Source organism: Eulemur rufifrons, chromosome 2 (assembly GCF_041146395.1).
Source record: "Eulemur rufifrons isolate Redbay chromosome 2, OSU_ERuf_1, whole genome shotgun sequence".
In the NCBI taxonomy this organism is placed as follows: Eukaryota; Metazoa; Chordata; class Mammalia; order Primates; family Lemuridae; genus Eulemur; species Eulemur rufifrons.
Genome location: NC_090984.1, coordinates 121,140,472 through 121,162,779, shown reverse-complemented (window position 1 = coordinate 121,162,779; position 22,308 = coordinate 121,140,472). Strand labels below are relative to the sequence as shown.

The window sequence follows — 22,308 nt, the reverse complement described above, 5'->3', positions numbered from 1 at the left end:
AATAAGGATTAAAATTTTACTTTCATGCAACTTACAGGTCTATATTCATCCCAGTACTTAAGTATTTAATAGCTCCTGAGTTAAAAGTAATTCCACCTTCCTCCCTGCCTGCTTGCCTTGATTCTTGGTACTTTTGAGTTATGGCCCTTCAGCACATCCTTTAGAGATTGGAATTGGGGGTGCCAGTTAGCCACGTAAACGGGTATAAGGTAGTATGGTGTGGCCCTGCTGCTATGCAAAGCCAGGACATATTTCAGTTTCAGTTAACATGGTAACATGCAAAGCAAGGACTGTATATGCCTTATCAGTATCTATAGGAAAGAAACCATTGCTCAGTTAAATACTTTTTAATTTGAGAGTGCTTCCATTTTTCTAACTCATCATCTTATAATTTGTGTATTTCGTTCTGAATGTAGTGATCTGATCCTGATGGCCTGCAAAGTATTTTAGTGAGATGGAGAATAGAATGTTTCCTACTCAAGGACTAGTCAGGCAGTACGTTTTACAGCTGGGAGCCTAAGCTGGGAGGAAGCCATCCATAGGACCATTCTCTGCTTTAGTCAATCCAGCTGTCAAATAGGGTAGATGCAACTTGAAAAACAGATGTTGTGCTAAGGTTTCCTGGATAAAGTGCCAAATAAGTGTAATCAGAATCACTTATTCTAGTTGTATTTAGTTGAAAGCAGCCTTTTCAGGGGAACTCAAGGATACAAATAAATATCCTTTCTATTTAGAATGTTTGAAAAAAGACGCAAGTGTCAGCTTCAGTGTGTGTGAACTATACTTTGTAAAAATGGATTATGTACCTACCACCCCCTACCCCGTCACCACCACCTGTATTAGTCAGGTCCCTAAATGTGCTTTGTCTTATTTTTCCTGACCTATTTATTTGTCTGTATAGATTATGTGGAAAAGAATCACTTGATTGGTCAAAAGTGGTTGTTGATGACAGATGTCCCTACATATCAGTCAGCAATTTCAATAACTGAGTATACCGTTGTTTTTTTTTTTTTTTGTCTTTTAAAACCTGTCTTGTCTTTTAGGTAGGGAGATTGTTGGTGAATTTGACAAATAGTTTATGTTTTAAAGGGCCAGAATTTGAAGATTCTGTAGATTTTTAAAATACCTTGATGGTGAAGAAATGTAGATACGTGTGAAACTCTTAGCTACCTGTTCCTTTTATAGGTATCCCTTCCTTTGAATGACTCTAACTGTAGTTGTATAATCCATTTATCTATCAATCCTGTATTGCTGTTCTTCATGTTTTCTTTTGTCTTAAGTATTATTTAAATCCGTTTTCTTTTTTGCCCAGTACTTCTGTTTCCTCAAAGATAATTCAATAAATATTTGTAAATTGTACTTGATTTCACATAAACTTTGAGGGGAAAAATCTTGCATTTAGCATTGTACCTTCTGGCTCATGTATGTATTTTAACTTAGAGAACACATAGATATTTAATTTAGTATGTGTTTATATTTTCCCAATATAAATATTTGTAATAAATATTGAAGATAAATATTTGGTATTCGTGGGAACTTGATGAATGTCCAGTAGGTAGCTGTTTTTCACTGAGAGCATTAAGGATGTTTTGGATACCTATTTGACTGTTTCATTTGCTTAAACTTGGAATCTAGCCCCAAATTCACCTGAAATCACAATGAAAATTATTCATTGTATGTAACAAATTTTTGAATCATAAGTGAAAAGGCTCGGGTAGTTATTTCAAATCCATAAGGTTGAGGAAATCACACATCTTTTTTGATAGCTAAAAAAGGCAGAAGGGGGTTGAATTTAGGAAACCACCCATACTGGATACTAACACCTTCTCAAACTGAATCTTAAAATTTAGTCATCCTTCTTGAATTGTACTTTATTCTTTGCCCTTCTATGTTTAGTTACTTACGTATTTTAGGAATTATCCATGCTGCTTTATTTTGAGTGTGAGTCTTGATTCCTCAACCTCATCCTTGAGAACCACAGGCCTGCTTTTCCCAAATTTTGTTGCCTTCTGTAACAGGCAGCACAGTGTTAGGCACAGAGACATTGGAGAGCTTGTTTAATAGTCAGGTGTGCGTATACTTAGAGTCTGCCTGAATACTGGAGCTAATACAGGAGTTCAAGTTTGCATCTGTGGCTCTGCTGCTTGGCAGCTGTGGTCTCCTGGCCAAGTCACAGCCCTCTCTAAGCCTCCTGACAACTGGCTGTGGTCAACACTGGCCTCAGTGGGTTCGGTGGGGACACAGGGAAGTCATGGGTAGATGCTCATGTTCTTGGTCACAAGTGCTCATGGAGCTTCCAGCTGTGCTTGGGCCATAGCTTTTCTTTTCTATCAGAAACAGACAAATTCCTGCTTTGTTGCTTTCTAAAGACCAACAACATTTAAAAAATTCAAGTGTGTCTTCAGAGTTTCTCTTATTAAATTTAATATTCTAAAACTTTTCTATTTATAAACTGTCAGCTCCCAAAAGAAACCATCTTTTCAGTGTGATACTATATAACCTTAACCTAACCCTGACCCCTGACCTTCATGCTGTGGCCAACCTATCTGTCTATCCATCTCTTTCTATATAGGTTTATATTTCTGCCTTTAAGAGTTGCCCTGCTTCCTTAGTAGAAGTAAATATTTAGTAAATGTCTCATTTTGACTACTGTTCTAATCATAGGTGGGAGATATGTCAAAACTAGTAATACTAATATATCCAAATATGATATCTAAAGATTTTCCTTCATTCAACAAATATTTGACTATCTTTGTGTCCATGGCACTATTCTAGACCCTACAGATAATATAGAGAGGGGAACTTTAGTTTTTTTCTGCCAGAAGACAGTGGGTAGAATAGGTACATAAATAATCTAGACCACAGTGGATGAGGTCACAGAGTCTCAGGGGCTGTGGAGTGTGGGGAGGAGACCTTGTCGGTGTGGTGGGCATTTAGCTAAGACTTCAGATAGAGGACTCTACCACACTCACCAAGGGGTAAGGCCGTCTAGCTGAAATATTGGAGCTAAGAGTATGTAGATCAGGGAATGGCAGCCAGGCCAGGGGGCTGAGGAAAGGCAGGGTATGGGGAGCTGGTCGATGCAACAGGAAAGCCTGATGCTTTGTGGAGTAAATATAGGGCTTCTGCCTTCCAGGTGCTTTGAGTTAGGGATGACCCACAAATAGTAGAATTAGTGCCAAACCCTGTTGAATCCAGAGGCAAAAGAATCTTATAGACATTGATGACTCTGAGTTCAGAGTAGTATCTGCTGGGCCATAGAACTGGTACAGAGAAACACCTGTCCTCCAGAGACTGGGTTTTTAACGTAATCGTAAAGGCTAGGTGTCAGCCCCTGACTGCCTGGGATTCAGTGTGCAGAGGGCTGAGAATTCTGGGAGCTCCTGGACAGGGCAAGCCCAGGCATGGGCAAGCTGTCCTGGAAGGGCCCTGGAAACACGACTTCTGGGTGGAACAGATTAAGAGATGGCCTGGGCCTAGGATCCTGAACCTTAGGGAGATCCATTCACTGGGGACAAGAATGGGCAACCTTCCCCCCTCCTCAATTAAGACGATTCTCTCTGCCTGCTTTCTCTCCCGTGTGGCCTGTATCCCGGTGGGAGGGAAACAGTCCAAAGAGATTTCCAAAAGACTGAATCTCAAGGTAAGCCAAGCCTTTAGCATCTGTTAATGACCTTGAATTTGTCCTTTTCTTACTGACTTTCATGGGAGTGAGGGCTACATGGAAGAGCCTAGAACTTCCCCTACAGCCGCTGGGGACATTTTGGTGGAGCCCCAAAGTATGTGAACACTTTTGCCAGGAGGAGATGGGGGCTAAGCAGGGGCACCTGCATTCTAGAAAAAGGGAGGAACTTGAGCAAACCCCTGGAGCTGTGTTGTGTAAAGAATGGGTAGAATGAAGCCGGCCAGGTGAAATGGGGTGAGGCAGTTCTCCCCTGGAAGACCGTGCTAGGGAGGTTAGCTGTTATCCTGTGAGCTATGGAAAGGTATTATGTTGGGTGAAAGAAGCCTACATAGTGTAGAATTCTGCTATGTAATGAAGTTCAAGAACAAGCAAAACTAATTGATGATATAATAATAGAAGTTAAAATAATGGTTCCTCCTGGGGGTGGCTATGGACTGGTGAAGGGGTGTTGGCAAGGGCTGGTGTGTCTGTTGCCTTACTCCAGGTGGTGGCCTTGCATGCATGTGGATAAGTCCGTGAAGCCGTGCACTGTGTGCTTTGTATTTTATACCTCGATTTATTAAGGCTGACCCTTGACAGTATGGTGGGGGAGCGGTTGGAGGCAGGGAAGTGAATCAGGAAGGAACAGAAGGAGCTGGAGATGAGGGTCTTAGCTGGGAGTGCTTTAGTGACTGCATAAACACGGCCCTGCAAGACTTCTAAAGATGACATTCCAGTATATCTGTCCTCCCAGGGGCTGATTTACTGATGTGTTTTGAAGTTTCACCTCTGCTGTATTTCTGTACCTATTACTCATTTCTAAATGCAGGCAGTTTTCTGGCTTAAAAAAGAAATTTTGAGAACAATTTGAGTTGAAGGTCCTTGGCTGTAGAATATTACTGCCAAAGGAACCTATTGTGTTTTCAAATCATTGTACCTATATATTTAATGGCCTCTCACATGGAGCAGGAATTAGGCATTTTCAGTGTGTTCCATGGGGATAGAAATTTGGGTGAAAGCTTCAGGAATACAGATTTTGACCTAAGAACTGTCCAAATGCTTTCCCCCTGGAAGGTGAGGGTAGCCTCCTCTGTGGAGCACCTGCTGTGTGCTGAGGTCTGGGCTGGATGTTGGGGTGCAAATGTATAAAGACAGAGAGGGTCCTTGTTATCTGGGAGGAAGCTAGTGTGTGAGCAAACCTTTCGGTACTGTGGGGTCCAGCAGTAATGGAAGAACGTACAAGGAATTGCAGGGGTGCAGAGGAGAGAAGATTGTGACCAGGGGTAAGGGGATGCTTGGGCATGATTTTTAGAGAAAACCAAGAGCTTGTGAGCAAGTGACTAAAACGTTGCAGGGGAGGGGTGAGACGGGGAGGTAGAGAGACAGGAGGCCTGTGACCAGGTCTGAATGAGGGACAGGAGACGTTGGTATTGCTGGAGCATTGGGTGCTGGGTGGGGTGGCATGAGGGTAGGTTTAAGCAGCAGAGACGGGCTTGGGCAAGGAGACATGCAGGAGACTCGCGTTACGGTCCAAGCAAGAGTGCGAGTCCAGGAAGTGTGCAGGAGGAGGTGGCCAGGGCTGCTCAGCTGGGTGCCGAATGGCTGCTGGCAGGGCCGTGGGAGTGTGTGTCATAACCGAAGGTGTATGGTCTTTCAGCCGTCTTGGACCCTGCCGCCATGTACTTTGTATCTGTATTTAAACAGAAGCAGTGGGGTAGTGGCTCTGAGTTCAGATTCTAGCTCTGCCTCTTGCCTGATGTGTGATTTTGAACAAAGAGAAAGGGCTTAACCTTTCTGAGAATGTCACCTAAAAGATGAGGATAATATGTACTGCTTAGAGTGTCTGGAAGATCAAATGAAGAGCCGTATCTTAGCCTAGTACCTGGCAGAGGGTAAGTACTGAATCCTGGGGACGGCTGCTGCCATTTTAGTGAGCACTTGGCATTGGGTGGATGGCTGAGGGAAGGCTCTGGGGAGGTAAGCGGCAGCAGCAGAGGGAACAGAGCCTGTTTTGTAGTCGTTGGTGAGTACCCGCACGGTGAGGGCCGGTGCAGAACAGCCTGGCCGCCTCAGGCTCATTGCTGTTAAGAGAAGGGAAATGGTCTTGGAGCTCCTCATCAAAGTGACGTTCTTGAGTCATTTAGGGCTTACACGACAGAAGGTTTTGTCGTCAGGGCTGGAGGGAGAGGCCATTTCAGCCCATCACTGACAGCGTGATTCTGCATCTCACCCTGCCAAGACAGCAGATCCACTATATTTGGAAGTGTGATGAAAGTCCTTCTTACCAGACTCCTTGGTGGTTTCAGTTATTTTCAGGTTAAGTTCAATGATCCTCCACAGAGATGCCCTCAGTAGATGCGGGAGATGCTCTGTCCAGGGTGTGCCCTTTCTCCTGGCTGTGAGCTGTAAACACGGGAGCTTTTTCCCCCTTGAGAAGATGGTCTTTCAGTGTAGTAAAAGGTGCTTAAGCTATCCTTCCTTCCGCTCTCCCCATACTTAGTGTTTTCTTCTTTTGATCGCAAAATGACTAATTCCTTTTATTGCTGCAAAAATTTTACATATTTTTAACAGTTCCCTTTTATTCCGGGGTGACTGACACTATGCATTTCACACTGTTTTTTTAAAGAAGGTTTATTAGATACATAAGTTACCCATTATTCTGTATACGTTAGATATGTAGGAGAAGATAGACATCTTAGCCCCTTAAAGAATGTTATTTCCTGTTATTTTAGCACATAGCCATATTTGCATGGATTCAGTTACAATGGAATCAGTGATCATTTGTATAGTGGAAGGATATGCGTTTTAAACCTTTGCCTAATACAGTTCTCCACACTGCAATAGTCTTTTTTTTTTTGAGGGTCTTGCTCTGTTGCCTGGGTTAGAGTGGTTTCATTATAACTTATTGCAACCTCAAACACTTGGACTCCTGCCTCAGCCTTCAAAGTAGCTGGGACTACAGGCATATACCACTATGCCCAGCTAATTTTTCTATTTTTTTTTTTTTTGTAGAGGCGGGATCTCACTATGCTCAGGCTCGTCTCAAACTCCTGGCCTCAAGCCATCATCCCGCTTTGGCCTCCTGAAGTGCTAGGGTTACAGACGTGAGCCACCAAGCCTAGCCAATAGTTACTTCTTTTTGTAAAAAGCAAATGGATCAAAGTATGCTTTTGGTTCTCCCTTGGGATTGAGGGTAACTCACTGGTCAGCGGCTCCATGGAGGACATCATCGTGTGTTTTGTTACTCATCGCTCCACTAGCTTCTTGGCTGGGTGCTCTTTCTCCATCTTCCTCGGTTGTTGTCCTAATGCCTTTTTTCCAGAGGATTAAAGCCGGACTCCTCTGACCACGATTCTTGCCCTCTTTCAGTGGCACCTTGCTGGGCTCCCCCAGGGAGCCCTCTCCAGCTGGGTGCTGTTCCTCACTGCACTTGCCTCTTGCTTTTCTTAGGCCTGTCCTTCTTTGTCTTTGAATTGTCACATGTCCAAGTCCCTTACCTTCTTCAAGATTTATTGTTGTAGAACATTTTCAGACAAACATAGAGGTTTTTACCCAGAATGTCACTGGTATGTCCTGTGTCATACTGTCTCTTCTGCTTGTGAAATATTCTAGTTATTTCTCATGTGTCCCCAATACAGGACCTGTGGGTGGTCTGAGTGCCAGGCCAGAAGGTGATGGGAGACCTTGTTCAAATCTAGGGTCTGCCATGGACTTATGTGAAACCCTGGGCAAGGCACTTGGGATTTTGCATTGAACAAAATTTAGGAGTTAGATTAGCTCTCTAAAGTTTCTTTGAGCTCTAATATATCTTCAGCCACCATTCGTCTAAAAAGTTTAATCAGTCACTTATGATATAGTTAATGGGAAATGATTGTTTCTTTCTTTCTTTTTTTTTTTTTTTTGAGACAGAGTCTTGCTTGGTTGCCCCAGCTAGAGTCCAGTGGCGTCATCATAGCTCATTGCAACCTCAAACTCCTGGGCTCAAGCGATCCTCCTGCCTCAGCCTCCCGAGTAGCTAGGACTACAGGCATGTGCCATGATGCCCGGCTAATGTATCTATTTTTAGTAGGAGGGGTGTCTCGCCCTTGCTTAGGCTGGTCTCAGACTCCTGAGCTCAAGTGATCCTCCTACCTTGGCCTCGCAGAGTGCTAGGATTACAAGTGTGAGCCACTGCACCTGGCCAAGGGAAATGATTCTTTTAAAGCAAAGTGAAGAGGGAATATATAGGTCTTTGTGCCCTTGTGATAGTTTGTATGTATAGGATGTGTGCATAACTTTTATCTCTGTAGTGACAAAAGAGACACAATAAAATCTATGTAATTTAAAGAAATTCTGGAGTAAAATTTGCCTCTACTATAGGTTTATGGGTAAAAAGCAACGAGCTTTTCTTCCAGAGACTTCAAAGCAGATTTTTTGTTTGTTTGTTTTACATTTGACAGCCTCTAACTACTAATATTACACATTTGTTTTTCTGGAAGGAAACTTCAGGATATGGCATATGTGAGGTAAGATCTTAGCATCTTAAGACGAAGGCAGTGCTGTGCCACATTTTATTACTTGATTTTGTTCTTTGGTAATGTAATTTTTTTTCTTTTTGTCTTTTCGTTCTCTTCTCTGTAGTCAGAAAATGGGTAAGAAGAGTCGAGTAAAAACTCAGAAATCAGGCACTGGTGCTACAGCAACTGTGTCACCGAAGGAAATCTTGAACCTGACCAGTGAACTGTTGCAGAGTAAGTTCCTCTCAATGCCCTCCCTGCCTGTATCTGGGTGGGGGGGTGTGCCCTTCACTCCTGTGTGTCTCCAATGCCACGTGTGAAGCTCACTGGCGTGGGGAAGCATGGGTCGAGCAAGCTTGTGTCACATCCAGCTTATTAGCTATGTGACCTGGGCAAGTTACAGAATTTCCTGAACTCTTAGTCCCTGTCTGTGTAGGGGAGATTCTGGTACCTGTTGGAACTTGGTCGCTGTTAATGAGGCGTGGATGAAACAATGAATGCAGAGCTTCTAGCACAGCCACCCAGGACACAGTCTTCCCTGGGTACCAGTGAGCAAGAACAAGCTCTGCGTCTTTCTCCCAGTGTGGTCTCAGGCAAGTTCCTGAACCCCTCTGAGGCCTAGGGCTCTTGTCAGAAAACGTAAATAGTAACTGTCTCAGGGAGCGCGACGAGGGCCGCGTGAGATTTGGTATGTGAAGGCGCAGCACGGGCTGTCAGCCCAAGGTGGGTCCAGCATGCTTCTTAGAGAGCGGGCCTTTGGAGCTGTGCCCGCTCCTGGAACACTTACCTTTATTGTTAGTGACTCAATTAATAATGTTTCTGATTTTCACTTGCTAAAATTTGAGAATTCTTGGTTCAAGGAAATGAAATATCTGTTAAGTGCCTGTACTTGCTTTAGTGAGTGAGTATAATTTGGTAACTTTTTAAAATTTCGCATTTAGTGCTGTGTATGCCTCAGTTTTAGCTGTGATCGTTCCGTTGACCTTTTGCCCCTTATGTTTCGATCATGTGACGGACTAAACCTCAAATAAAAATTTAGCTTTCCCGCCTTGATTGAAATCTGGCAGTAGCTGGGTCAGGGTCAAGTCCCTCCTGAGTGTTCCTCTGGACCCAGTGGGCCCCACAGAGTGCAGCTGCCCTTCCCCCACACTGGCTGTCTCCTCCACTGTCTGGGGCAGCTTGAGGACAGGCTTGCGTCTTCCTCACCCTTGTATCCCAGGGCCTTGGTCAGTGCTTATTGCTGCAAGACGAAGTAAGGTTGGTCAACCTTAACAGTTAGGAGTCAACACCTGGCCAGTTATTGTTAATTATTTGCCATATATATTCTTTTCCTTAGAGACTGAACGGGGCCGAGAGCTTTAGCAGGAGCATGGGGAGGGGCCCTCTCTTTACACGACACAGTCATGTGAAAGGAACAAGCTGCCAACAGGCGGGGTGCCCAGCTGCAGCCTTCCAAACCCACTGGTCCTGGTCTTGGGTGTTGATCTTTCAGTTCTGGCCCTACAGTAGAATCTTAGCTTCTTTTTTAGCTGTGACTGTGCCATCTCATTTTATAACTCCCCCAGAGTGCTAAATATAGTGCCGTACACATGGATATGAAACGTTTGTCAACTGATTGTCCTTATGTCCAATTTAACTGGTTCCCTTAGAGAGCCATTGTTGTGGGGTTTAACTAAAAAGAAATGTTGACTTTTAATATTATCTTCTTTTTGCCATCTAGAAGAGTTTTGGGGAAATATTTTGCATTTCAGCTTAGCTTTTTAGATTTTCCTGTTTATAAGTGTATTCTGAGGAAAAGTTAACAGAGCAGCAAGAATAAGGTAGGTGCGATTAGGTTCTCACTCTGGGGTACCAACTTGCAGTTTAGTGAGGGGCGTTTCTATGGTTTCAGAGGGCTTACATGCTTTGAAAAGTAACCTGCTTTGTCCTTCTCACATTTATCAGCATGGCTGTAGCATCTCTGCCCTTTAAAACTAAACCAACCAGAGCAGCAACAACAAAATCCACATCCTCTTCCTTCTGCAGACTAGTGGGTTAAGTTGGAGGAGAGAAGTGTTTCAGTGCCATGGCTCTTGTGTTACAGAATGCAGCAGTCCTGCGCCGGGCCCAGGAAAAGAATGGGAAGAGTATGTACAGATCCGGTCTCTAGTCGAGAAAATACGGAAAAAGCAAAAAGGTAAAATTGCTAGAATGATAATCATATTTTAATAATATTATGTAGTAGAAACTTGGCTAAGTCAGAAAGGCTTGAGAGTAGTAAAGGTCTCAGTGTCACTGATGCCATCTGAAAGGGTGTTGCAGCTTGATAGAGAGCTCACACGGGTGACTGTCAGTATTTCTCCCTTTTCTGCAGTGCTACTACCTGCTTGGAAAGGGTACATATGTTGAGCTTTAGGGGAAAAAAAGGTTTGTATCTGGGGGCTAAAATGATACATTTATTTATATATTTATTTATTTTTTATGAAATATATATTTGAATTTGTTTTTCATACTGTATTTCCTTTTGGGTTTTAGAACAGTACGTAATACTGTATGTGGTCAACACACAAATATATGCTAATTGGCTAACGTAGTATCAAGTGTTTATGATTAACTCAAACACATCTTGTTGAATAACAGGTATAGTTATATTTCTTAAGCTGTGTTTTTACAGGGTGCGTTCAGTAGGCATCATAATGATTCTGATCCAGGCTGGCAATGGGGCTAAGTGTCAGAAACAGCTTTTTCAATGTACATATTGTTTTTGTCCTGTAAAGCACAAAAAGTAAAGATTGGTGTGTCATAAGGAGTGCGCATTTGAAAGGATGAGGGCCTGTAGTCCCAGCTACTCAGGAGGCTGAGGCAAGATGATTGCTTGAGCCCAGGAGTTGGAGGTTGCAGTGAGCTATGATGACGCCACTGCATTCTACCCAGGGCGACAGAGTGAGACTGTGTCTCAAAAAAAAAAAAAAGAAAGGTGAGATAAAACCTTCTGAGACTCCCTTTCTTACTGTCATGAAAGAAAGTCAGAGAGGATATGGTTTTTATTTGCCATCCTAAGTTGTGCTTTTCTTGCTCTACCATACACACCTGTAAACATGTGGTCTTTAGCTTAGATGGTCTCAAACTCCAAAATAGTGAACAGCTTCCTTTCTAATGTGTTTATTTGCCCTAAATGGTGGCTCATGCTACCAGTCTCACCAAATAGGTAGCTGAAAGAATTTTTGCATATCCTGAGGCTCTGTTCTGAGTAGATACGTCACTAAAGTTAGAGTATTCGTTACTTCTCAATGCATGAAAAGTAAATTCTGTCTTAGACTATTCCTACCTCCAGTCACTTTTTGTCATTTAGCTGGTGTCTTTGCATGTCTAGCATGGCACAACAGTGTGCCAGCACCTACCTCATCACAGAGCCAGTTACTATTGGTTATACTGGGATGAGATGGCCACAAGCACCTGGGCTAGGGCCACGCCTCATGTTAGTGAAGTTCCTGTTCTTCTCCTTTTATTCATCAAAACATAATGGGTTTTCTCTGTGCATGACTTTTCATCTTTTTGAATATCTCAAACATACTGCAAAGTCCAGAAGTTAGTATGACAGATGTCGAAGAGTCTACTACCCAGATTGAGCACATGCCAAAGTTACCTTGGTTCAAGTTCTCCTTTCCTTCTTTCCCACCTACTGGTCAGCTTCCCTTTACCACCCTTGATCCTTAGCTTTATTTTTGTATTTGCTTTTAAGAAATAAAACATTACAGACATAGCCAAAGCCTTGAATTTCTATCCCATTCCATCCCTCCCTCCTTGGAGAGTGTTCGTCTTTGCTGGGCATGTTTTACTACTGCATGTAACCCAATAAAAATATATGATTATAGTTGGTATCTTAAAAATTTACATAAATGGTGTCATACTACTTGATTTAAAAAGACCTCACAGTGTTCCATTTTGTGTTTCATGTGGATGCATCTAGAACTAACTCACTGCCGTCGCTGCGCAGCGTCTGCCTCAGAGCCCCGCAGACTTGTGCCCTCAGAGTCAGGGCCGCACTGCGCCCCCACCCCAGTCTGCTTGTGTGCGTGTGCGAGCTACTGAGTTTTGTTTTAGTGGGAATTTTGTTAAAGCAAACGTGAATATGAGAGATGGCATATTGGACTTCTAATGGAAAACCTGCTCTATAAATCCACAGTAGTGGTAATGCAAGCTTTTTCCCCCTTTGCCATTGCATTACTTAGCAGTACCTAATATTTAATATTCATATTACCTAGTATCAGTAAATATTTCTCTGTAACTGACAGGGAGTTTAGGAGGTTAATTAGCCTTTTGTATCACTAGTTAAGGTATGTACTGTAACTATCTGGTCATTAGTTCGATTATTTCAAGATTAGAGTGTTAAGACTATTTCCAGTGTTAGTTGTGGTCTGTTTTTATTTTCTGAGATACTTATGAATGATATATGCCCTAAAAGTAGCTCTTGTTTTCTAAAACATGGATTAATACAGGTCTGTCCGTTACTTTTGATGGAAAAAGAGAAGATTACTTTCCTGATCTAATGAAATGGGCCTCTGAAAACGGGGCTTCTGTGGAGGGTTTTGAAATGGTCAACTTCAAAGAAGAGGGCTTTGGTTTGAGAGCAACAAGGGACATCAAGGTGAGTTTATAAAATGCTGGTGTGAGGAGCCTACGCGTGTTTGAACCGTGGTGTGGTGTAGAGGGCACACGACGTGGGGGCAGCTGCCGTGGGCTGCTGCTGAGCCCGTGGGCAGAGGGGCAGCCCAAAGAGCCTCAGGCCATGTCCTTGGCAGCCTCTCCCAGCTCATCCTCCTGGGAACCCTGCCTTTAACCTGTCACGTGAGGCAAGTCAGCTCACATTTCTGAGCCTGTTAGAAGACTATGGAACATGCCTCACAGGATTTGGAAATTTGACTAAAGAAAAGCATGTGCAGTTGTGGTTTGGAGGGAGAGCACACAGGATCCTGTGACGGCTTGGAGGTGGGCTGGGCGGAGGGTGGGCAGTGTGAGGATGCCTACATGGGCAACTGCATGGCCGGAGGCACCGTGTGCTCCCACGGGGACGAGAAATAGACATCTGCTGAGGGAGAAAAGCTTTCTCTCTACTCTTGGTTCTTCCTTCCACATGAAGGGAGCAGCAGTAACTTAACATTCCTGGCCTCTCTGTACCCTCATTCATGCCTCTTCCCAAGAGGAGGCATAATTTAATCTGTTTGCTGAGTTTGGGAGAAGGAACTGGGCTTGGCCTTTTTTCTTGGTGAGAGCTGGTTGCCCATACGCATTTATTCTGCTCTGCTCTCTGCACCCCGTAAGCTTTACAGGGTAGGCCCACACGAGGGGAGGGCTGTGGGGATCTAGTTCTGCCTGTAACTAGGTGGGGGAGTCTGTCTAATTCTGGGATTCAGTAGGTGATATTTTGGGTGACCATCTGTTGTATTCTTGTCTTCTCTCAGTTGGTTCAGAACTTGGGTGGAGTAAATGGGTGTTAGATATTTGGGCCCTCAAACTTCCAGCAACATTTTTGGTCAAGTTGTAGTGGACCTTTCCTTGATACATTGGTAACTACATGCCTGTGTGTTAGATACCTGTTAAGTATCTGCTATGTGAATAGTACCTTGTTTGTTATCGCACTAGGCTTCCAAAAAAAAAAAAACCAAAAACCCAGAGTCTCTTCCCTTATCATTCTTATAATCTGTAAGGGTTAAGGCACATAAAAATAATTCATATAGTAGACATTGGTGAAGGCAGGATGTCACATGTTCTTCTCTTACTTCAGGCATGAAGCATCAGTAGTGGATTGCTTCCCAGAATGTCTTAGCTGTGGTCTGTCTTCGCCATGTGCTTTTTTTGGAAAGGGGGTTGGGTTGGTGCTTAAACAACAGACATTTATTGCTTACAATTCTGGGAGCTGGAAAGTCCAAGTTTAAGGTGCTGGCATGGTCTGGTTCTGGTGAGGACATTCCTCCTGGTTTGCAGACAGCGCCCTCTTGCTGTAGCCTCACATGGCGGAGAGCTATGTGAATGTTTTAAGCAGTATGGGTACATAGAACATACCAAAAAGAAGCATGTCATATTGCCAAAAAATGAGATAATGCTTTGAAACAAATGAGTAAACCAAAGATTTTGCTGGTAACTGTTGTGTTTTAAAGACAAATATGTAGACGAAGGAATGTTACTCTGACTTCAAAACCTCAGCAGGAGCAGTTCACGTTGACAGATTAGGTTTTGGTTGGAGGCAGAAGTTTTATTTTGTTTTGGTTTTAGAACTTAAAAATAAGTACAGCAGAGAATAAAACACCTTTGTGCTCTACTGAAAATGTTATGTTTGCTTCACGTTAAAGATGAAAGTCCCTTTTTGACTTTTTGCCACCTTAGTATATGTAGTTTTTCTAATGGAAACAGGATTTTAAACTATTCGTCTACTCATTTCACTATAACGTAAGTGCTTACATTTTAAAATACATTTGGCATTTAGAAATGAAATGCTGATATGCAAACCTTAAATTGTATTTCATGTGTGATTGGATTTCTGACCATAGATACAGTTGGATTGAGGATTGTAACATGTTTGGATGATTCTACCATTTTCTTATTTTTTTCCCTAGGCAGAAGAATTATTTTTGTGGGTTCCACGAAAATTACTAATGACTGTTGAATCTGCTAAAAATTCAGTGTTGGGTGAGAATAATTTCTGACTGTTTGTTCAAGGCAAAGTGCAAATGACAAAAATATATAAAATTCCATTTTGTGGTGCTAAGGACCATATTCGGTTGTTTTCTCAGCTGGTGAAATATTCCCTCAAATATGCATTAAACGTTTTCGATTTAATGTCAAAAGAAAGGTGCACATGACTTTAAATGTTAAAAGACTTCTTAGCTTTTTTTTATAATTTTAATATATATTGTGAATGAATCCTTTTTAAAGAAGTTTGTGAAACTTAAACGATGTTAACTTCTGGGTTAATTCAGGGCCCTTATATTCTCAAGACCGAATTCTGCAAGCCATGGGAAACATCGCGCTGGCCTTCCATTTGCTGTGTGAGCGAGCCAGCCCTAACTCCTTCTGGCAGCCCTACATCCAGAGCCTCCCCAGTGAATATGACACTCCTCTCTACTTTGAAGAAGATGAAGTTCGGTATCTTCAGTCAACACAAGCTATACATGATGTCTTCAGCCAGTATAAAAATACAGCTCGACAGTATGCCTATTTTTATAAAGTTATCCAGGTGAGCTGCTGTTTGCTGTTTAAGTGTATGTTTAACAGGGTGGGAAAGAGAGAGGAATTGACTGCATAAATGTTCAACTTGACATCTTATTAAGAACACAAACATTTTACCTTTTAAATTAAAAAGATAATCAAGTACATTTCATTGTTTCCATTTTCACAGAAATATCACTGAAATAGAGTTGTGTATCTCATTTCATCAGTGTCAGTGTTGATACAGCAGCAGTTCTTCTTGAGTTATTGAAATCACTTAAGTTTTTTGAAAAAAATGGATTACAATGAAATTTTGAAAGTGTAGCTAATACAAAAAGGTATTAGAAGGTTTAGGGCCAGTGCCACAGTTCCTTTCAGAGCTGAGGGGGGTGACTTTTCCTCCTGACTCTCTCTCTTCTCAGTCGCTCAAGAATCAGCCCCTGGGCTGCTGTACCTGGTATGTGGCAAGTGGGCATGTGAACTCCTTGCTCGTATTCCCTTTTATTTGGGCCATTTGACAACCTAAATTAGGCTTGATTTGGTTGTTTCTTAAATGGTCTGTCCCTGATGTGTTTTATTTGCAAGAAATGGTAATCTGATTTCATTGCTGTGGGTAATATTGTTTGCCATTCCATTCCTTATTTTCACTTTACAGCATGCTTACTGCACAAGAATATTGTACCCAGAGTTTTATCTTTCCTCCCACCAAGTGCTTCAGATATGTCAAAAATTATATGACTCTTGTCCTCAAGTAGAAATCACTTTGTTTTTCTAAACCTTGAACTTTAGGAAGTTGTTAAGAATGATCATACACTATAGCTTTTATTTCACATTTGTGTGATTTAGAAGCTATTGATGGAGCCACATCAAAATTTGCTTTCTTCCTTCAGTGTGCGTCTGCATGCCTGCAGTCTAAAGTTTGGCGTGGCTCTTCGTGACCTAAAAGGGTTGTGCTTTTATTCCTAGTTCTCAATTGTGTATCTTTTGTGACTAAAGTAAAGCTGCCTTTAGTAGATGTAAGTCCTTGTCATTTTCTGTTGTTGCACAGTGAATTGCAAACTAGTTCTTTTCATTAATGTGTGTCTCAAACCTGGACTGTGAACAGTTGGCAAACGCTGGTAGTCTGCCCTGAGAGGACTCGATTCTGCTGTCAGGTTGGGGAGTCTGGGAGGATGGCAGGTCTCCTGGTAACCGGTGTGGCACGGACGATCTTTGGATATTTCATTGTGCTCACTGGTCTCTTTATTTTAGTGTTAACTAAGTAATGCAGCTGTGCCTCAGAATTCGATGAAATTTTCAGTGGCCGTGAGCCACTGAAATACTTTCTTTATCTAGATGGAGCCATTTTGTGTCTATTTGTTTAAGAGCAAGGTCTCTTCATGACCCTCTGAAACAAACCCACTTAGATGAGGCTAGTCAGGAAGACTGAGTTATACCATATCCTACATGGTAAATGGTATTATTGTGAACACCTCAGCAATTAGAGAACATTCTAAAAGTAAACACTTAATTCAGAATTTTTTCCAAGGTAATAAAATTTCTACATGACTAACAAGAACAATTTTATAACTTATAATGAATATAAATATCCTTTTTTTAAAAAACAACCACATTCTTAAAGTATTAATGGACCTATCTTTTTAAAGCAATTATTCTTTTTTATTGAAAAATTTAACCAGGGTGGAACATGGTATATATAAATGTAAAATTACCAGGTAATCAAGTGTTTGCACGATTGATTTTTTTTTTTTACAGTAAGGCCAATCTGAGTGTTTGAAAAAAATTATCATGATTTAGAAATCAAACTGGATATTTTTCTGTCAGAAGTATCAAAGTGAGGAGAGAGCAAAATGTGTCTGTGGTTAAATAAATAAGTTCTGCTATTTTACACAGTGGTCCTCATTCAGGGCTTGTAAAAGGCATTTGGCAATATTTGGAGACATTTTTGATTGTTCACCTGGAGTGGGGGATGCTACTGGCATCGAGGCTGGGGATAATGATAAGCTTCTACGATGTATAGGGCAGCCCCCACAAAGGCATTTTCCAGCCCAAAATGTCAGTAGTGCTGGGGTTGGGAAACCCTGCTTCGTATTCATATACAGAACAGAGCACTTTAAAGCATTTTGAAAATCACAGTCCTTCCCTTCTAATGACGGGAAGCTCGGGGTCTGACTGACCTTTGTTGTGAGGTCTTCACCTGTTTTGTGAGAAAGTCTCCTCCTGAGCAGATCCCAGACCCTCCCTGGCTCTAGCTGCATGCAGTGGTGACGGCGCCCTTTAGGGCACTGTTTTGCTTACTATCATTTGACACACATCCCTTCTTTTTAAAAACCTACAAATATAAGACCAGGCTTGGACATGTGTGACTTATGAAGGATACAGATTCAGGGAACAGACGCTGAAACAATGTAAGCACAAGATTCAAGTTACTCTTTATAAAATCATGCAAATTTGGAGTAAGGAGTCATGTCGAGATTCTTGGCATTGTGTGTTGAAAGTGAAACATGTGTGGTGGGGTGTGCTCACTTCTCCATGTTCATTGGGGGTCTAATCAGGAAGGGGCATTTGAGTGATGGGAGGGAGAGACCCTGGCCCCTGAGCTGGGTGGTCTTGACTGAGTATGGTCAGGAAGAGTTGAGCAGCACTGTCCAAGTGAGAGGCTTAGTGGCCACATGGAAAGAGCACAATCTTTATAGTAAGACACACCTGAGCTGAAATACTGATTCCATATCTCACTTTATATCTATATATCTATCTATTTAAACATTTTTTCTTTAGAGACAAGGTTTTGCTATATTGCCCAGGCTGGACTCCTGGGCTCAAGTGATTCTCTTGTCTCAGCCTCCTGAGTAGCTGGTTTACAAGTGCCTGCCTGGCCATTGTTTTGTTTTTTATTGTTTTGAAATGTTTCTTCCCCGTCCCTGTAATACCTATGTTGGTATTTCTTAACTATTTCTACTGAAAAACTCCTAGTGGCCAAGAATAATGAGCATTCCTGGAAGCCTAGGGACTAAGCCCAAAGTGACCCATCACAAGCTGAAAATTACTTCCAAGACTCAAGTTTTTGTTGTTGGTATTTGGACTCATGTTTTTAAATCTTAAAATTCTTGCAAAAAAAAAAAAATTCTTGCAAATGTTAATGCTTGCTGTAGTTTTACAATCATCTTAAATGACTTGCCATCAAGTCAGATTGGTATTGTAGGAAAACAACCTTGCTTTCTTGTAAGACCTCAAGATATCTAACACTCCAGTGTGAGAAGCACAGCTTTAACCTGTAGTAAGTACCATTAACCTGAGATGGTCAGTCCGAGTGTAGTTCTTTTTCAGGAGAAGAAAATGTGACAGTCTCGTAACATTGGTAAAAATAAGCAGCAGAAGGGATCATTACAAATTGAAAATACATAATAAATGAGCTTTTGTAGAAAATTTCTTAAATTAAGTGCCCCCCCCAAATAAATTAAGTTCCCATTGGAATAGGAGCTGTGGGTGGCCTAGAGTGAGACGTACTGCTGTGATAAGTAGAAGATAGTCTGCGGGGTAACAAGGCTTTTGCGTGAGGGTTCGTGATGAGGAAAACAAGATTTAAGCAAAAGTTGTCTTATTAAAAAACGTCTTTTGAGGCTAGCTATTTTTCTAGTTTTAGAATGTTCTCATCACTTCTGAAAGTCTTCAGTTGGGGTACACATCTGTAGTCCTTCCCAGCTGCTACTACTCAGGAGGCTCAGGCAGGAGAATCGCTTGGGCCCAGGAATTCGAGGTTTCAGTGAGCTATGATTGTGCCACTGCACTGCAGCCTGGGTGACAGAGCGAGACCCTGTTTAAAGTCTAAGACCAAACCACAGATCTCTTTGCAGTATCAAATGTTAGGATTTTGCTTCTTTTTGGTAGGTCACTTCATCAGTGCATTGCCACCTGGGGAGAGAGAGAGAGTGAATATTAAGTCAGTTCATATTTAACATTTTGTTACAGTGACCTGCCCTTGGTTTATTTATTGATCTATTTATTTATTTTTTGGTATTGAGGCTCTTAACCTTTTCCAGGGTCATGGGACCCTCTTCTCAGAGAAACACACATATATGCTATATCACAGATGTTTGCAGATCATTTGGAGGGGTGATCCAAATTTCACAACCCCATTTGCAGATTTTAGTTATGATTTCCTGGGGTCCTGTACCAAACTTTGCATCTAAAGTGAAACTTATCACTCTTCTGAAGGTCTGCAGGCCACAGGTCTCAGCCACTGTCTCCCGGTACGGCAGGGGTGGTAGCAAGCACAGTTCAGTTCTGTGTCTATGGTGGTGATCCTAGTACTTGGGAGAGGGGCACAACAAAGTGTTGATGTCCATTCAGCCTTACATCTTGCTTCAGGGTTTCAGGGTTTATTCTAAAAGCACCACTACTAACTTCTAGGAATTATAAATTCCTTCAGGTGGATTTCTCTATATTATACTTTTAATGTTTTTCTCTCTCTATCTTTGGTTTTTGCTTAAAAACTAGAAGAATAATTTCCTGTGCTCTCTCCTCCCAGCATATTCCTTAGGCAAGAGCCTTATAGTGTGGGTACTTACTAGTTCAGATTACCTTCTGTTTTTACCTTGTTTTACAGAGTTTGTTTAAAGCAAAGTCTTTGTGGGCCTCATCTGTATAGCAGGGGCTTGGGCTTTAGGATTTTTGAAAAGTCCTTCCAGTTTTTATATTGTATCCTTCTTGAGATGTTCAACATACATTGTATCTTTTAGGTTTCAACAGATGATAGTATGTAACCAGAAGCTTCAAACTCCAGGAATTTTGAGAGTATACCTTGCATTAGGATACAGCACCTACTGGTGAAACATTATACTGCAGCTTAATAGTTGAGGAGTGTCAACACCCAAACTCAAGAAGCTAAGTTTAGAAATTGTGGCTAAGCCAAATGCTGGGAGAGGCTTGTGTGAAGTGGGGCTAAAATTTATGTCAATTTTTGAAACGGGGGTCAGGGGAGAGAGGACTAATGGCAGAAGGCAGAACTGACATTTAAAACTGGTGAAGAGTTTTAAACCTATAAAAATCCTTCTAGCACAACAGAACATACTGAAGTTCAGCTCCAAGTTCAGACTTTTTCATGGAAATATATGACCAGTTTCGTGATGGAAATCAGTGGCAAAGTAGGATTTGGTTTAAACTCAACTCTGAAATAGCGTAATTGTGTGAAAGGGAAGCACATCCTGTCACCTTTTACTCACCTTAACGTGGTTGAATGGGAGTCCAGATATTTTTCACATATGTTAATGAAAAAGAAATTATAGACCGTGTTAATGGACTGTTCATTTAATTGATAATCAGTCGCTTGTAACAGTTGAGGTGCTATAACCTGGGGTGCCAGCTTATCCTAAGATTAGGAATTGTCTAGAGACATGCACATTTTCCTGTGTTGTTGAGATTGAATATTATGCTTTTGAAGTAAATGCAAGTGTACAGGGTTTAACAGAATAGAGGCATATCTATTAAATTAATTGCTACTATTTTTCCATTGATGTCATAAGTGATTTGTCACACCTTACTTGGATTTCCTCTTTTGTGTTGATCCAATAATTTTAAAGGTACAGGGAAAGGTATGGAGATGGAGAAACTCATTGGTGCGTTAACTGCCATGAATTTTATTTTGAGGCAAGCACCCATTGCAGCAGCCTCCCACTTCTCCTGCCTTATGCTTCAGGATGGAGTAAGGCATTTTAAATTGGCTGTCTTCCTTGAACAGGCAGCTCCTCCTGCCTGGCCAGGGCTGGAGTGGCAGGAGAGACGAGCAGCCGTATTCACAACTCACTGTTGCTACAGCCTGTCTCCGAAAATAGGGCCCGCCAAGAGGCAGAGGAAGATGTCACTTTTGGTTCTTGGCATCCTGTGGCAGTTGTGGCTAAATACAAACAGTTGCTTCTCCCATTTCCCACTCTTCTGCTTGTCTCTGACAGAGCCACAAGAACAGCACAAGATGTGAATTTCCAGAGATGTATTTAGCCTATGTTTTCGTAACGCTCTAATCTACATATAGAAATCTGGTAATGCATGAGCCCTCCAGGAATGTGCACCAAATTAGAGAAAAACCTCTGGGCATCAGCTTACTTGAAAGATCCCAATGTCCTGAAACTCATGGAAAAATATCCTCAGTATCTAAAGCTCTTTATAGACACACGTGCTCCAGCAACAGTGTAAGGGAAAATATGCACGTGCGTTTATATAACTTTGTCTCGCTAGTGGCAGAGGTTGTGCACAGGTTGTATTCCAAATTGTCACTCAGAATCAGTGTGGGGTTGGCTCTTCTTCTTTAGCTTTTCTCACTGCTGGCTCCTTCCCCTCTGCTCAGAAAGCTGGTGAAGGGTCTTCATCCTAAACAAGCCAACCAGCTCTTCCTGACCTTGGACCTTCCTGTAGTTACTTCCCTATCTTTTTTGTTCTTCATCCATTGTATCCTCTTAATTGTTTAGTCAATTCAACTAATATTTACTGAGTGTCTCTTAAGTGTGAGGTATTACACCTGGGGATGGGGACTAATATCTCTGGGGATACACAGTTTTTTTAACTTTTAATTTTGAAATAATTTTAGACTTAAAAAAAAGTTTCCACAATAGTGCACAGAACTCCCATGTACACTTCACCCAGCTTTGCCTAAGGTTAACATCTTACACAACCACAGTACGGTGATCTAAATCAGGAAGTTAGCCGTGGTTCAATACTATTGATGTTAGCTATCTGCAGACCTTACTTGGATTTCACCAGTTGTTCCACTAATGTCCTTTTTTCTTTTCCAGAATCCCGCATTGTATTTAGTTGTCACATTTCCTCAGTAACCTCCAACCTGGGACGGTTCCTCAGTCCCTCCTTGTCTTTTGTGACCCTGCCACTTTTGAAGACTATTATTGGCCAGTTACTTTGTAGCAGTTTCCCAATTTGCATTTGTCTGATACTTTGTCATGATTACACTGAGGT

The 22,308-nt window shown here is 41.9% G+C and overlaps 1 protein-coding gene across 3 annotated transcripts in view; it reads left to right on the top strand.

Annotated features, from left to right (window-relative positions):
• SETD3 (SET domain containing 3, actin N3(tau)-histidine methyltransferase) overlaps positions 1 to 22,308 on the top strand; it is a 77,473-nt gene that overhangs the window by 7,374 nt on the left and 47,791 nt on the right. For 2 of the 3 annotated variants that reach the window (XM_069489620.1, XM_069489629.1), the window contains exons 2-6: positions 8,285 to 8,394; positions 10,244 to 10,336; positions 12,639 to 12,787; positions 14,754 to 14,826; positions 15,117 to 15,373. In XM_069489620.1, coding sequence (XP_069345721.1) covers positions 8,292 to 8,394; positions 10,244 to 10,336; positions 12,639 to 12,787; positions 14,754 to 14,826; positions 15,117 to 15,373 — 675 coding nt within the window. In that variant the 5' untranslated portion in view covers positions 8,285 to 8,291. Of the gene's footprint in view, positions 1 to 8,132; positions 8,170 to 8,284; positions 8,395 to 10,243; positions 10,337 to 12,638; positions 12,788 to 14,753; positions 14,827 to 15,116; positions 15,374 to 22,308 lie in introns of those variants that run through there. The other variant, XM_069489611.1, reaches the window with a different exon arrangement.